The sequence below is a fragment of the Poecilia reticulata genome, chromosome 23 (genome assembly GCF_904066995.2).
Source record: "Poecilia reticulata chromosome 23, P_reticulata-male-v2, whole genome shotgun sequence".
NCBI classification, from domain to species: domain Eukaryota; kingdom Metazoa; phylum Chordata; class Actinopteri; order Cyprinodontiformes; family Poeciliidae; genus Poecilia; species Poecilia reticulata.
This window is the reverse complement of record NC_088852.1, coordinates 8,299,032-8,316,234: the sequence shown is the minus strand read 5'-3', so window position 1 is coordinate 8,316,234 and position 17,203 is coordinate 8,299,032. Positions and strand designations below refer to the sequence as shown.

Here is a 17,203-nt window from a genome sequence, read left to right as displayed (position 1 = left end):
GGTTCCAGCAGTTTTCAGTTCTTCCTGCCTTTATGGTTACTGGTTGTTATCCTAACCAATTTTCTATTTCTTGAACTTCAGTGGCCCCTACCTCCCCATGAGTATTATTATTTATTTTATCCCTGGTTAAGAGCCAGTTCAAAATGTAAGGAATAGTCAACAATTTTTTTTTTGAAATTTAACAAATACTGAGAAGAGTGTTCAAATATCCATCCAGAAGGTTGTTGGTGATTAAAACAAGCTTTGTTCGGGACGTATGTGGACATCTGTACCTCTACGTAAAACTTTGACAGTAGTGCAGAGATATTGTTTGAAGAAAACTCTGCCACTAATAATCTTAGTAACATAACACTTAGTGCAACAAAAATCAATTTGTCTACTTTGTTTTAAACAATAATCACGTGTGGCCACAGAACTTGTCGGGGTTGTACCAAGGACAGAAGTTTTCGGCTTCCACATCTTCCTCTCCGTTCCCTCCGGTCAACAAGGTAGCCTTCAGAAGATCGACTGCCTGCAGCCGACTCCAGGTGGGAGCCCCTGCTGCTTTAGCAGGAGTCCGGTGCTGAGAGAGCGTTTGCTGCTGGAGCTCCGTCACAACTCGTGAAGGTTATTGAAGTTTCTGGAGCACAATCAATACAGGATGTAGACAGAGCCTCTCTTTGACGGCCAAGGACACTTGCAGCTTTAAACTTCAAGCTAGCAGCCGGGGATATCAGTCAATATGTTTAGTGACAAGACGCTTGCCAAGGGACTTAGCGAGAAAACAGACCATTTCTGTTAAGCCTTGAGAAAGGAACAAAGTGGAAATTGTTCTCGGCTACTTTTAAGACTTCTTGAGCACAGAGATGGATGGGAGCAGGAAATATGTGAAAACAAAATGATATATCCGCCTTCAATTTCAGCCAACCGACTGCTGGGTTTACCCTCTGTCAAGTGCTCACCTGCAAAGCTTTGAGCAATGTTCTCCTAATTGCTCTAATTCTTTGGCTGTTGGGGCCTAATAAAAGGTGAGTACGCGCTTGCTTCGTGAATGAAAGCATCGGGGCATTTTAGCGGTGAACGGATAGATGGGGGTGGTGGGGGGGTGCTGCTAATGATTTACAGCGGCAGACTTCCATTAAGCTTCTCTCCATTTTAATTTAACTTTGCACTCAGGCAGCGGACTGATTTGAGCTTGGGACGCGACCCAAGCAATTCGTTTGCACAACGAGTTTGATTGAATAGTTTTGGTGGAAATGATTGTGAAGGAAGCCCTGCAGAGAGATGTGTTATTTTTATTTGTGGCCCGTCTCACACAAACACACGCATACACGCACGCACTCAAACATGCACTTTTGAGCCCTTGCTCTTAGCCGTCTAATTTGCCGGGATAAATTTGCACATGTTCTACATGATTACATGCTTGTTTTTGTTTTTTGTTTTTTTTCTTATTTGTTGCTTCGTGACTTTTAATTTTTAGTGAATTTAGCTGGTTTGTTTCTTCCTCTGCTGTTTTATTAATCAACTCTCTCTGACCTTTTAATGAAAGTCATCAGATCTAATTAATAGAAGCGAGGATACTTATCAGGATGCGGCTAAATTAGAAGCATTGCAGATGTGATGCAATATGCTTTTTGTTTTCACCGATTCTCACCGTTGGCTGTTTTAACAGGACAGAAATGTAGAAAGCGTGTTAAATTCGGGGTGTAAAGAGAAGAAGAGAGTTCAAAGACAACAGTTGTGTAATGTTTGTGAATCCTCATTTCAAGGTCTTCGGTGTTTGTGCTGCTTGCGTAAGACCTTATCAAAGCTCCAGGGGTTTAACTAAATTAGAACAGGCACCCATTTGGAACTGGGCTCTGGGACCAATTACTAATTATCAATGTGGACAATTGAATTTGTTTACTTGTGTGTGTGTATGTGTGTGTAGCTGTGTCTTTGTATTATGTTCTTGCAGTCACTGAAGCAACTCTTTGTTTTGGTAACCACAATCATGTTGCTAATCTTGTCTTTATCTTTTGTTTGCACTGTTTCTGAATTTCTTATCTTTTTTTTATGCATTCTCATTCAACCCTCAGCTTTAGATTATAATAGCATTTCTATCCAGGTTCACCATTGTGTTCAATCAGTTTAAGTTCTGTACCTCCTAATTTTTACTTTTTTTCTTTTATAATATTAGCTTTGGAATCTTTAAAATGTGAATGTTAGAATTAGTGACAGAAACTGTATCCACGTTTATTGTTTCTGTTTAGTGTGCAAGGCATCAGTCAGGAGAAGGGTGGAAGAATATTTCTGCAATTGTGTATTTTACCATTGTACACAGATAATAGTGTCATCAACAAATGTGGAAAAATATGGGACAAAACTGACATTGAAAAAATTTTGTTTCCCATAAATTGATGAGAAAGCAAAATGAAGACGAGGCGGACCCAAACAGATACTGATTGTCTTCAGTATGTGACAACAATCAAGCTCAAACACAAATAACATCAAGACAGCATGTTTTTAATTCCTCACACAGCATATAAAATGTGTTAAGCCTATATTTTTCTTTTAGGCTTAGACCAGGGGTGTCAAACTCCAGTCCTGAAGGGCCGCTGTCCTGCAGTTTTTAGATGTGCCACAGGTACAAAACACCTGAATCAAATGGCTTAATTACCTCCTCAGTTCTCCAGAGCCTTGCTAATGACCTAATTATTCTATTCAGGTGTGGTGCAGCAGAGGCACTTCTAAAAGTTGCAGGACACCGGCCCTCGAGGACTGGAGTTTGACACTCCCGGCTTAGACGCATCATGTAGCTGGAACTTTGTAACCAGATCAATTCGTAATTGAAGAGTTTATTTTGGTCCTAAAGAATATAACTGTGGCAGGATTTGATTATTAAAGAGAAATTACAAAGAGTCTCAAAGGAGTTGGTTCATTTTTACGCACGTGATCTCTAGAGTGAGTTTTGGTTAAAACAATTTTTCCATAAAACAATTATTTTCCCATCATTATCTCTCTGTCTCTAATTCCCTCCATCATTTTTATCATCTGCCTCCCATCACTCCCTGTGTCCTAACGGTCCAGTTAATTGCCTGCAAAGTTCACTCTGACTCTGGGCTAATGCAATTTAAGAGGGGTCGGAGCCCCTTCATCAGCCCAGCAATGGCATTTCATTAAGTCTGCTTGGGTGTTAGCTTGCAAGCAAGTAAGGGAGGGGGGGGGGTTTCACTCCGTCAGCTCATCATTAGTAATTAATACACTGATGGGATTAGCTGCAGCACAGGGCCAGTGGCAAGTGGTCACCACGCTGCTGCAAGTTTTGGGTCGGCAAGCGTGATATGGCGACAAGCTCAGCTGTTGTGATTGGGGAACTGTGTTGGGGAGTGATTAATTGGTAAAAGATTGTGGATTAACACGCGTTATTAAATTTGTAAACACTTGCAAAGAGTCCGGACTGATTTAACTTGATACGAGATCCCTTAAAAGTTTTTAGAGTTGACTTGATAGTTTTAACCCTCCCTTAAAAGACCTTTTTTTTTATTTATTTATTTTTTTTATCAGCTTATTGGAAGCTCTGAAAGAAAACTGCTTGCATTACATAGTTCACTTTTTATGGTTGCTACTTTGTGTTGGATCAGATATCAACCCTAGCATGGAAGGCTTCCCCATGCATGACAGGGAATGCTCTGCACAGCGTTAATTACATCATTATGGCCGGGATGGATCTCCATCTGCTCAGCCATTACTCCTGTCCCATTCTGGGCTGACCCACACTGCGCTTTCAGAATTAGACACACACAGGCTAAATGGCCCTGATAAATTATGAAGCTATTAGATATGGGAGGCTATTTTGGAACATATGCATTCGCAGAGAGAGGAATGAGGGGTGGGCGAGAGAGAGGCAGATACGAACCACGGGAAGACGGAGCAAGAAACTTGGAGGGGAAAAAATAGAAATGTGAGAAATGATAGTTGAAGCTTAAAGAGACTTTGAAAAATGAGAGCAAATGAAAGAAACGGAGGGAATTTGCAGATAGAATGATAGAGGAAGTGGACTTTTTTGGGGGGTCTGGACAGAGTTTCGATGTGCTTATTTCAGACTATTGTTAGAAGTTGATAAGATTTTTATGAAGCATAATCAGACACTGATGGATTTTAGCATTGATCACGCAGACAGATCAGGGAACTGAAATGGGAAAAAAATGACTGTTCCTGTCATGTCTGCAGATTCTTTCTATCTTGGGGTTGAGATCTTTTTTTAGGGTATGTAATAGGATTGAGACATGATATGTCAGTGGATTACTATTTTTCTTAAGGTTTTTTTTTTGCCATGAAATATGATTTTCCATTAAACCAACAGCATCAGTTAGGTTGCATCTCTGCATCACCCCCCCTGCAAGAATACAGAAATATATGCCAAAGGCTAAAAGTTGTTGAAATACTTGACATACTTAAAAGGCTGAAAAACTGATTTGTTGAGCTTATCCAAAAATTTGTCAAAAGTTTTGTGGCCATCCAAATTACTTTCTTTCTTTCTTTAATTTTTGTCAGAAGCACAAGAGTTTATGTCACACTGCAGAAGGACAAGTTCCTGTTTCCCTCAAACGTAACACAAGCGAAACAGGAAATGTTTTCCTGCCTTTATTTTACCTTTAACAGAACACACTCTGTGCATTTAAGGTTCTGCTGATGGAGTATCTGGATGTGAAGAACAGCCGTAGTTCCACCGAGCAGTCGGCTCAGCTCTCCTATGCCAGCACCGGCAGTGAGTTTGCCGCCTTCTTCGCCAAGAAAAGACCCCAGCGTGCCAAACAGTCACTGTTCAAGTAAGAATCCCTTTCTTGGCTTGAAAGATCATACAGGGTCTCGTATGCAACATTGTGGTCAAAGATTTAAGGTCAGATGTTTTGAGCCTAAATCAAGAAATCTTTAAGGTCATGTCGTCATGACCTTTTGTAGACAACGGAGTGCGACCGTTTTAGGTTGTAGGTTAGCTGGGAATAAGCCTGATTAGGTTAACACTTTCAAATTGACCTTTTGCCTACCGTTATTTTAGAAAGCTGTTGTTATTACAAAACAAAAGTATCTGTGCAAATAACATATCGATGTTAAGTTTTAGTTTTGACCTTTAATAAATCAAGAGGTCCTTTGAGATTACTCTTGCTTTTTTAAAGCAAGAAGGTGGTTAAGAAGGCACATTGTTACAACATGATACTTAGCATCAAAATGCATAAGAAAAACAAAACACTGCCAAGTAGCTAAAATATCTTTGATATCAAATAAATATTATTTCCAGTTTCATTTTATAATGTGGCATAGCTATTTATCTTTTAAATGAGTAGAATTGTGTCAACAAATTGATGAATATCAGCCCTGAAATTCTTTGCAATTCCTCACAACCTTAAGTTATGCTCCTAATTATTTCCAAATCCTTTGTTTTATTTGCAGGTTTGAGTCATCGTCCCACGCAATCAGCATGAGTGCCTACCTGAGGGAACAAAGACGAGAACTCTACAGCAAAAGCGGAGAGTTACAAGGTGAGGAAGGGGGACTGATAGATGAACTGAGGAGTGCACGGTGAAGTGGCAGAGTTTAAAACTTGATGCCAAGATAAAGATGTGGGGAAGCAATCTAAGTGGAATAAGTTGACTCTGGAAATATTGGTGAAAAGAGAGACGATAAAAGGACAGCAGAGGTGAATCTCAGATTGTAAAACGGTAAGATGTCTGTGTATAGTGCACTGGAAGAACCGAGTAGTTAAAAGTGGTGGGGTTTGGTCACGGTTTGTAAAGGTGGAGGGATTCACTCAGATGCTGATTGAGGTGAAGAGTTGGAATTGGAAGTATGAAAGAGGAGGGAGTAATGGTGCTCAGAGAAAGAAAGGGCATGTCACAGTTCGAGGAGTTGCACTTAGGAACAAAAAAAAAAAAGGAAAAAAAAAAGGCAGACAACAGGAGTGTGGAGCGCCAAGCAGCGATAGAGAAAGAGATTGACGAGATGCAGAGAACAGGGTGACTTTGCAGAATCCGCCTACAGGGAGAAGCCCTTAAAAAGCTCTCGCTCACACATTCACACGCACAAAATAGCTCAGTAAGTGAGCTACACAGCTGGACCCTGGAGAGCCCGAATGGTGCTGCTGCCCGTACCTCTTCTGTTTTTTCCTCTCCTCTGCCTCTCTGTGCGTCTGCCTGTGACCTTGAGGTTTCAATCAGCGATGCCTGATGGCGATGTTTGCTGTCTGCTGCCTTACTTTTTTTTTTCTTATCCAATTCCTTGTTGATTTGTTGATGGGTTAAAAAAATAAAAAATAAGATCTGCACAAATACAGAGCCGTAAAAAAATTTATTTAGCCCACTACAGATTTTCTCGCATGGCAGAGTTTTCAAGCATGAACAGCTTATTTAAGATGAACTAAATTAGATTTAAGGCTATGCTTTGACTACACCACTCCGAAACCTTCATCATATTGACTTTTAAGTGTGCGATTCAGAGGTGGACTTGGTGGTTTGCTTCAGTGTTCATCCGTTTTACCATCACAAATGTATTTTCAGAGATTCTTGCTTTTTTGTGAGCATCAAAATTTATGGTTTTGTCAAATATGGTAAGTTGTCCAGGTCCCGAAGTAGCAAAGCAACCCCAGACCATCATACCACCACCACTTTTGTTTGATGATTGATATACTATTTTAGTTTTAGGCCAGATTTTTGTGGACTGACCACTTTGAAAATGTTCTACTTTTGTCTCACTGGTTCATAATTTTTTCCCTAAACTATATAAAATATAGACTCTGGTTGGTATGAATAGTTTCTTTTTTTCACTTTAATGAATTAAATTATTGAAAACTTCTGTACTGTGTTCTGTCAGGTTATCTATGTCCACCATTATGCTTTGTTTGATGTTCTAAAGTGTGGCAACAAAGGAAACCAGAACAAAGATCTAAAGGAGCAAATACATTTTCACCAAAGCGTAAGCTGCATTATTAGCTAATCACACGTCCGGTCACGGCAGACATTGCAATGCATTCTTTACCTCCTTCCGTAACAGGAAAAGTGGCGAGGATGTAAATATAAACTAGAAGAGCAGCATTGATGAGCTGTGGATAAAAGAAAACTCTAAATAGTTTCCACATAAAGCCTCATTTTTTTTCTCCTTCCATCTGTCAGCGCCTGAGAAAGAAGGTAGAAAACTACATTTTTTTTTTGACTGACTGAATGCCTCGGAGCGCTTATAAGAAGATGAGATTCCTCTTGGCTTTCATTTCACCTGTCACAATGTGTAGCACCGTCTGTGAGCCCGAGCCTCGGCCTGAACGGCTGAAAAGAGATTGAAAGAGTAAGAAATCATTTAGAAAGTGAAATAAGTCGACTGTGATGGAGGGAGCGGAGAGACGGATGGTGGGAGGGAAGGAGCAGGAGGAAGGTTAAAAGTCATTGTTTTCATCAGGGTCCAGTGAAGAAGCCATTAAGAGACTTCAGAGGGAAGAAATTAAAAAAATATGTATTGAGACTTTGTGGAAAGGGACTTTTTCCCTCCTTTTAAATTAAACTTGGTGGGCAGGGAGGGAGAGGAAAGAGTTAGAAAATAGAGATTGAGTTGATGAATACTTTCGGCTTTGGGATTACTCTACACTTAAAGATTAGTCATGTGTGTCTCCTGCCTGGTGTTTCCTTAAAGTCGTTTCTTTTTTTTTCCTCCAGTGGTCTACTTCAACTCACTGCAGTTATTAACTCCAACACCAAGAAACTTAGCCTTGAAGGCTTTTTGCCTCTGCTCCTGTACTTTTTCTCCACTTGCATCCACTTATGCCCTAATATTAAATGCATAAAAACAGTGACTAACATAGTAGACTGCAAAATTATTTAGATTGAGCACCAGCTACTTTTATGTTGGGCAAAAATGCGAATTTCTTCAATAGAACCAGCAGATTTATTCACTCACTTTAAACTTGTTTGCATTTAGGTTAAAGATCCAAACTTTAATATATTTTGGGGGGTTTATGCTGCAGACACAAGTGAATAATCGTAAAGTGAAATGTACATTTCAAAGATGTGATGTGTGTGTGTGTGTGTGTGTGTGTGTGTGTGTGTGTGTGTGTGTGTGTGTGTGTGTGTGTGTGTGTGTGTGTGTGTGTGTGTGTGTGTGTGTGTGGCTCAAACCCAGATTTGTGAGTTAAAAGCACTCGCTCAAATACAGGGTTTATATAAACTCAGCTCAACTGAAACATAAGCTTAACAAGACAGACTTTCTGATGAGAGCTGTTAAAGCCACAAGATCTTGTCATGCTGTTTCTAGACTGTAAAAGTAGTGACAAGGGTTTGAAATTGACCTTATTTCCATAGACCAAATTTCAAGCTGAAATAAAAAAAGTCAAGCTTTTTAGTTGAGGCTTAAAGGTTCAAAACTACGTGGGAAACCCTCTGCAAAGGCCAGCTTTATAATACTAAAGTAGTAAACGACGCCTGTAGCTATTCTCTATAGGCGTGATCTCCTTTTACCACATAATTACTTCTATACATGGATGGCTTTATCTCGGTGTGGATTATAATACTAAATTGTAATCTTCTTTGCAATACCAGGGGTTCGTGATGTCAAGAGTTTGCTATACTGCAATTGCAAAAGACTGCTAGAAGGCAAAATTTAGTTGGATATTATATTTCAAGCATCAGTCTTACAAATTGTGCATGCCGAATTATGTTTTGCCTGTAGGAGAGATTTTTACTGCCTTCGATGGCCACACTGGGATATATATATATTTTCAGTGGTGACATTCTGAAGTCGACAAAGACGAAGGTAAAGAAAGAAAACAGCTCGGGAAATGAGGGTTCATTGTAATCTATATTGTTATTGAAATATTCAACAATAGTAAAGCAATTAACTTGTTTTTTTTCTGAGATAATCTTATTTCATATAGAAAAACAAATTGCTTTGCATGTCAAACAATTTCAATGACTGCACGATGTCAAAAAATGACGCAGAAAAGATGCGTTGCTGCTAAAATTGTTCACTGACGATTGCCTTTCCCCTTGCAGAAGTTGCCATGGTTTCTGTAACTGAGAAACAAAGCAGTTGTATTAATATAGTCATGTTATGTTTTTGCATTCTCAAAACTCTAATGGCTTTGAAATTAATCTGTAATGTATGTAATTCATTTCTCCTGAGTGTCATAGGGGCCTCCCATCTATCATTTTCACACACACACATAAAGCTGCACAGACCCTCATTCACATGCTCCAAATACACATGCAAACACACAGGGAGACTTAATTGCACTCCTCATTGTGTATGCTTCAATTAGTCCAGTGCTTCATCTGAAGACTTCATTACAGCTCCATATGTGGCCACATCTGGAATTTGTGATCTGAATGTATGTATTGAAGCTGCAAGGCGGAGAGTTTGCATGCATGTACGTGTGTGTGTGTGTGTGTGTGTGTGTGTGTGTGTGTGTGTGTGTGTGTGTGTGTGTGTGTGTGTGTGTGTGTGTGTGTGTGTGTGTGTGTGTGTGTGTGTGTGTTGGCGTTGCATACACCCGCTCCCATGGCTGTCTGTGTGTAAATGAATGCGTATATACTGTGTTGGATGTGCATGCGTGTCCTTTGCAGAGTACAGATCCAGATTCAATCACAATCTCCATGAATAAATGATGAAAATAACACGTTTTCCCATCTATAGACGTGTTACCATTCCCCTATCTTCCTCTGCGTGTCCCTGCTGCCTCCATACTTTTAGATGTTTGGCCTCTCCTTTTTTATTGCCTTTCTGCTGTGTGTAGGCCTCAGCGGTCATCTGGGAGGTGAAGTGTGAATATATCCTAATAACTGCTGCAGTCTTACAGTGCCCTGTAATGCATTTATTGCCTTTTTTTATATATTTTATTCCTCTTTGTGTCCTGAACCTTCATTGTGTTTTGTACAATATTGCCTTGCCCCAGGGCACGTTTGAAGTGACAACCCCTTCCCTTTTGATAGCAGCCCGCAGTCCGCCTGTCATTGCACGTTTGCACATAAACAAACATGCACATATTGGACTTACAAATTTTTCCTGGGAGCGCGTGCACAAAAGTCCTATTCCCAATGCTCCCAGCTATCATTGCCTCTTCACTTGCAAGACGTATTCATAATCAGTTTGGTCCAAAATCTATTTCACACATTCCCTGTTTTCCCTTTTGATATTCAAATTGACTTGTTCCCAGCGAGTCTGGCAAAGAGAACAGTCTGGCTGGGTCTCCCTGAGCAAGCAATCTAGCTACAAACAGCTCTCTTTCTAGTCATCCTTTAATACCTAATAGTAGGTCTAGTTGCAGAAAAAAAAAAAAAAGCCTGTCCTGTATTAGGGACTGCTTGTTTATGTATAATAGCCCCATATCCCCATGACAGAACACTGAACATGGAGAAGGGGAGGGGGAGAAGAGAAAGGAGACCAGAAGTGGCGTTCGTTGTCAAGTTGATTTGTACAGCCCAATTGAGGACAGTGGGAGAAGAGGTGCAAATGGAAAAGTGTCTAGTGGGAGATGCAGGGGTGGAGGCGATAGTGAGCAGGCTATTACAGGTGAGGCCGGCAGATGTTAAAATGGCATGTGCCTCGCATAAGTGTGCATGTTCGCGTTCGGAAGGTGTCGTACCAGACACGATGTTTCTTCCAGGTGATGTGTGATGCCACACCGCTGGGCGCCGGGATCGCTCGGCGGGGAAAGTAATGCGAGCTCAGACCTTACGTTGTCTACCCGTGTCACTCATTCTGAAGTGAACAAACATGACACCTTTATAGACTACGCTGTTATTTTATGGATGCGCTTCAATTACCTTTTATTAATTCTTGCTCTGGATTCAATAGGCTGTCTTGTCAGCTTTGTCTTTTCCTGTAACTTTTTTTTATACTTCTAAGCAGATTTCAAGGATAATCATTGATCCCTCATCTTTTGGGGGGATCGATACACGACTTCCATTGACCTTGCGATTATAATTCATTATATTCATAAATGCATTAGATAGAATTGAAAATTGTCGGCAGGAAAAGTCGATGGTTATTATAAGATTATGATGCTAGAACGTCAAGGAAGTCTGCTTTGCTACTATTGATGCTCCCCTTGGCTCTCATAATTTTTTTTCTCTTGTATAATTTCCGCTGTGTATAATAAATATAAGTAGGGATGGATGTTTGACTGCTGACTTAGAAAAGATGAGATTACGACATTATTGTAGGATACCAGGAGGAACAAACACTTTTCTATCTCTTTCATTTTTCCTCGTTTTAAAAATGTATTATAATACATTTTTAATATGGTTTGAAATTTTGCTAACCTCAGGTAGGTGGTAAGTAAAATCTAGACACACAGTTGTGTGTCATCCTCTTAAAATCCTTTACCCTTTGCAAGAAACTTAAATCCTAGCGCCCTAAGCTTGCGGAAAACATTCATTGTTGTGCGTTAATGATTTAATAGGCAGAATTTATTAAGCTTTTATATTTTAAACTAAAACTGGCGTTTTATGCTCTTTTTTTCAAAACATTACCACTACATGCAAGAAATAAACAGTTAAGCATATTTTTGTGGTTGTAATTGACCTCCTCAAAAGGGAAATCATTTTTTCTGTCTTGGCAGAATCATATCAAATTATCAGTATGAGATTTTATTTTTTTTTCCATTTGAAAGTACCATTCATTTCTTGCGGATCATTAGCAATTACGATATCACATCAGTAGATGTCGTGGGGTTTCTGATCAAAGGTTTTTCCACATGCATGCATGAAATGAGTCAAAATGCTACAAGAACATCTGAAGAAACATGTCTATTTAGTCTTCTGTGCCTTTTTGTTTTGTATTCTCTGACTTCAACTGGAGCATAACTAGGTGAATATGTAAGATGCAAAGTGCATATTTTTTTCCTGGCACACCATTACTCACAATAGTAACTGCAGATCTTTGTGTTGCGAAAAAAGACACGCACACACAATACAGCATGTCTTATCTAGCAGCAGTTATTCTGTTTGTTCTGGCTCATCATGTTCAATTTGGCTGTAAATAGATGTAATAAGATGATGCTTAAAACAATATCAGAGATGCGTGCACATAGACGCACACGTTGTTAAATCATTGTGTGCTGTGGGCTCCGTTATTCAATTATAGTTGTTTTGTTTGCTGAAATTCGAGCGGCGCTTGGGAAAAGTATGGAAAATTAACTTTTAACAACAGTGTTGGTTTCTGACTGTAGAGTAACTCATCAAACATGCTGTATTTTTAGTGAGATAAAGCAAGAGGATGGAAATTATTTTAGAGATTTAAATAACCAGCCCCCAGATATTTACAGAAGTGGAGGCATTGATTAAACTGATGGAATTGTTTGGTCTGTAACCTAAAAATTAGGGGGGGTTTTGTTTTCCAGCAACTCAAAATCTTCCAAATTAAATCTGTTCTTCGGATTGTGCTTTGGAAGCCACCGCTTCATAAACCTGAGGGGTTTGGTATTGGTATCAGTGTCATTAAGATGGCTATTACAGCAGTTTTGTTTCCGTATTTTTAAAGGTTTTATAGCACTAGTGGCCTTTATTCAACAGAGGCTGAACAAGAGAAGGACAGAGACGGAAGAGGAAGATATGCAGCAAATGGCCTGGGGCTGGGAATCAAGGGCTTCAGCCTCTCCCCGACGAGCCATGTGGCACCCCTTTTCTTGTTTGATAGTTTTTGCAAATGTTTTATTGATATTTTTTGAGACACGCAAAACCATAAGGTGTCTTAGGTCACGATTCTTTCACTTTACGTCTAACAGCTGTGACATCTACTAGAGTAAGATCCTAAGGAATGTTTGAACATTCACACCATTCACATGGTTATCCTTTAAAAAAAAAAAAAAAGATCCTAAATATGGGTAAAGTGTTGTAATTCTGAACAAAAGGGATCTTGAATAACTTAATAGTTAACAACCAGTATGAAATGTTTTGGCTTAAACACAAGAAATAGTTGTGATATTGAAATAGTTCAGTAATTCATAATTATACAAAACTCTGGATTGTTGTTTGCATTTGGTCCATTGATGGTCAAGTATCTCAAAGCTGATACTGTAACGACAGACGGTTCTGACTTTAGATAAGGTCAAAAACTTTCTAAATCGCAGATAAATATCAGAGTAGCAAGAATTACCAATGAAGGTTTAAAATGTGCCAGTAGTGGTAACTTAAAGTTCAGCACCTACTGGAGAGGGATCTTGTTAGTAGAGTCAGAGGCACCATGCACACACACATACACACACGCACACAATCACTCATCTCAAGTATAGGCAGACTGTCCAGATGGAGCAGCAGCAGATGTGGAGCTTTGTATTGAAGACTTGTCAAAGATTTCTTATTCAGCTGAAGTGTCTGCAGTTCGCGTCTCAACTTTGGTTGAAATTGCACTGAAATAATCGTTCATTCATCTGCTTCCTTATATGGTGAAAGCTAACTAACAAGCAAAGTAGAAAAGTGCCAGTTTGGCACAGCATGAGGTAGGGACACACACGGATACCAAAATCATTACATGAATCAATATAGTATTCATTTCATCTGAGTATGTCAGTAGATGAATCAGAAACTCATCGCTGTGGGGTTTGTAGAAACTAAAAAACATGCAGAAGTGTGCTAATTATAGAAAGTTTGGACTATTTGACTGATCAAGTATATTAAAACGTCTTAGATTAGATTTGTATGGTGTTGAAATCATCCAGGACTCGCTGGAGAAACTCGCATTGCTACATGTCGATAGGATAAAGTGGTATTACCTTAATTTTTGTTGCAAACAAACTTCAACCATCTATCGAAGAATATGCGTCACATTTTCTATCTTATGTTTTATGGTCCTCGGGGGAGGGGGTTGGCAGGGAGTCCAAATGTGTCAAAATCTGAAACGGAGGGTTGGATCTCAATAATAATTACAAAAAAATCTTATGAATATGATCATTTTTGTTCTTTTTAGAAATAATTAATCTGAGCTCCATTACAAGTACAGACTTAACCACACTTCAAACCCCCTTTGGGTGAAATCACTGACAAGGGCAAAATCTGTGATTTGTTCAGTTACACACAGTGGGAAATGTAATCTCAATCCAAAACAGACAAAGAGATGCAAAGGACAACACGGGGAGAAGAGGAGTGGGTTATAATAGTTTACTCGGTGCAGACATTTAATCAGTAAGAAGAAACCTGGTTTATTTTCAAAGCCTGGTGCTAATTTTAATCAGCATTGGACCTGTCATAATTGCTGGCTTTGCCTGCCACCCCTGTGTTTACTTTTAATCTCACACTGGCTGATTGGAGAAGAACAAATGAAAAATGGATGGAGGGAGGGGAAGACTGCTGGAATAAGGGCGTTTGGAACTTGGGGCTGTGCAGACTTTGACATCCACGCTGTAACAGCCAAGCTGTTAAATACACAGTCACACCTCTGGCTTACCCAGCATGCAACAGGTCCTTCCAGTAATGTAGAGGAGTGCACTGAAGCCGCCTGATTCCCTGCTGGGCCTAATCAAAGATGTGATGGCACTTAGTTTTCCGGGTGGTTGTTTCACCCGTATCTTCAAACGCGTTCACCTACACCTTGACTTTCTGCTTACTTCACTGTTATTTCAAGAACAAAAGAGTGTTGAATCGTGTCTGGATTTCCATGGCAAGTTGGCGATCGTGGGCTCCATAGGAGGAACTAAATTTACTCGCCAAAAGCAATTTAGATAAAAGCACCACATATACTGTAAGCATGACGTTTATTACCCCTTTTATGTTCAGACATGTGGTGACCACTTTTAACGCATCTAATAGAATGTGTTTATTCGTTTTCTTTTTATTTTAGCCGTTCTGTCTTTCCTGTAATGTTAATACTAACTTTTGCTAACAAAGGTTGCCTATGAGTCATCCTGATATTTATTCCTGGATTAATTTAAACAAATCTGTAAACAGCCATGATGCACACAAGTCACATAATGAACAGAACATACAAATACATACATAAATTTCAAAGTTTTGAACCACAATTATTTGTTGTTGAAGATTATCTCTGCTGAAAGCTGTAATTTCAAGAAATTGCTGTTGCTTTCGAGACACGGGCTACGATGAAATATTTATAACCTTCACCACTCTGCACAGTTTTTATTTCAAACATAAAAGCATCACTTAACGATCTTAAAGCCATATGTGAGGGTCATTTCAAAGACTCAAAGCATTGTTTTTGATCCCTCTTTCCCTTTGTCTGCCCTGCAGAGCGTAGACGATGTCTTCAAACACCCAACCTGAATGTAGATGGTTCTTCATTTTTGCTGCAGTTCTTGATCTTAATTAATAGATGTCCTCTATTTCTTCTTAATGATCCTTGAACAAGTGACATTGAACTTTGTTGTGTGATTCCATATGTTAACCTGTGTCTTACCGAATGTGTTTTTGCGCCTGATACGACTGTCTGTAAACCAAATTGACTTTTGCATTCAAGTTGTTCCTTGTTCTAATCAACCTTATCCCTGCTGCTGCAAAAATGTTGTAACTTCTTTAAAATAAAAACTGAACATAGAAAAGTGGAAATCAATTATTTCTACAAGCACCCAAATGTATAAGGTAACATGATCAGCTGGTTTCTGCAGAATTGGTACTTTTATAGTTTGTTCATCAAATTTTAGTGTTTGCAGAAGCAAAGACGAGGCAGTTCTTAGGATAATTCAATTTTCACCCTCAACAGTCTCATTTATCTTTAGCTTTTATGCTATGAAAATGAGTTTTGGAGTGATCAATTCAGGCCACATTCTCTTCGTACAAATCAGCTGCATTTAAATGTGCATGCTCACTTTCAGGTGGCTGCTTATTCACAGAACTGGGACCTGCTCAATTAATAAGATAGGTTCCTGTGTCAATAATTCATGAATCTCTGGTCAATTTCAGGCATCCTCTTCCACTCAAACCTTCTCCATGTCTGATTGGGTCATAATGAGAGTTTTCTATTATTAAAATTAATTTGATGGAATGGTATTTGCTCCGCCAACCTCGAGATCAAATCCACCCCACAGCTGAGAATACAATGCATAAATAAGTTATAGTATAAATAAATTCAGGTGTAAATTGAGTGATATTAATTATTGAAAGTGTCACTGTTGCACACAACACATCTCTGGGGTTCTGATTTTTAACAATTCACATCTGTCAGTGCTGGTATGACAGCAGCAGGAAGAATAAATATTAATAATTTCATGTATTGTATCTTGTTCAAAGTGAAACAGTGTTGGTGGGATTAGAATATGCCTACTGGAGGGAGTATTTGCTGAACATTTCTGAGGCTACAGTGAGGTCATGTAAAACATTTCATACTCAAAACTGTTGTAGCCGTTTAATAAAAATGCATTATGCCGCGAAAAACTATTCATACTGCCTGAGCGGTTTTGCATTTTGTCACATCACGACTGTGTTGCAAAACAATGTTTTTCCACAGGTATACTACACTGCACATCATCCTGAATATATTTTTCATCCACGGCGGTGGCTGCATCATGTTGTGTAAGGCCAGTCCTAGTCAAAGTCCAGGTATAAATACAACTAAATCTGTCGCAGGACCTTAACATTTTTGGTTACAGAGCCTCTCGATCCAATCTGAGCATTTGAGGTTTCATGTAAGGTCAAACGGGGGAAGGTTTCAGTCTCTAGATGTACAAAGCTGGTAGATAAACACCCATAAAGTTTTCAAACTGGAATTACACCAAAGACACTTTTTAGATTATTTGTGCAAAAATTGGAAAACCATGCAATTTTTCTACCCTGAGATTAACTTTGCTTTCCAATCAAAACAAAAATGTATTGAAGTTTTTGGATGTAAAACTATATGTAAATAGTTAGTGTAGCTCCCTTTGCAAGGCATGATTTTACTAGACGTACTAACAAAGATGAACTCACATTCTATACTTAGCCGACAGGTTTTTTCCACCTAATTTTGCATTAAAAGCACTTGCAGCATGAGGATCACAACCTATCCTCTGCCTGGCATTGTGGCTTTACTCATCTCGCCCCTTTTGCAGACTTTTTTTAATGTACACAGACACGCTTGTGGACTCAGGGGACGTGGAAGTCTGTTAAAGGAGGAATGACGAGTTCATCCGTTCCTCGTCTAAAACTGGGGAGGGCTGAAATTCATCAGAGGATCAGACTGTTTCTCATCAAACCCAGGAAAGTGTAGCTAATGCAATTTCACTAAGTCACTGCCTGACTTGATTAGCTGTGGGCTGGGGAGTGCATGGTTAGACACC

At 39.3% G+C, this 17,203-nt stretch overlaps 1 protein-coding gene across 2 annotated transcripts in view; it reads left to right on the top strand.

Moving 5' to 3' along the window:
• The window catches only part of exoc4 (exocyst complex component 4), a 112,786-nt gene that overhangs the window by 19,577 nt on the left and 76,006 nt on the right, over window positions 1-17,203 (top strand). For both annotated transcript variants that reach the window (XM_008400669.3, XM_008400670.3), the window contains exons 9-10: window positions 4,645-4,790; window positions 5,413-5,501. In XM_008400669.3, the coding sequence (XP_008398891.1) occupies window positions 4,645-4,790; window positions 5,413-5,501 (235 nt within the window). The remainder of the gene's footprint in view (window positions 1-4,644; window positions 4,791-5,412; window positions 5,502-17,203) is intronic.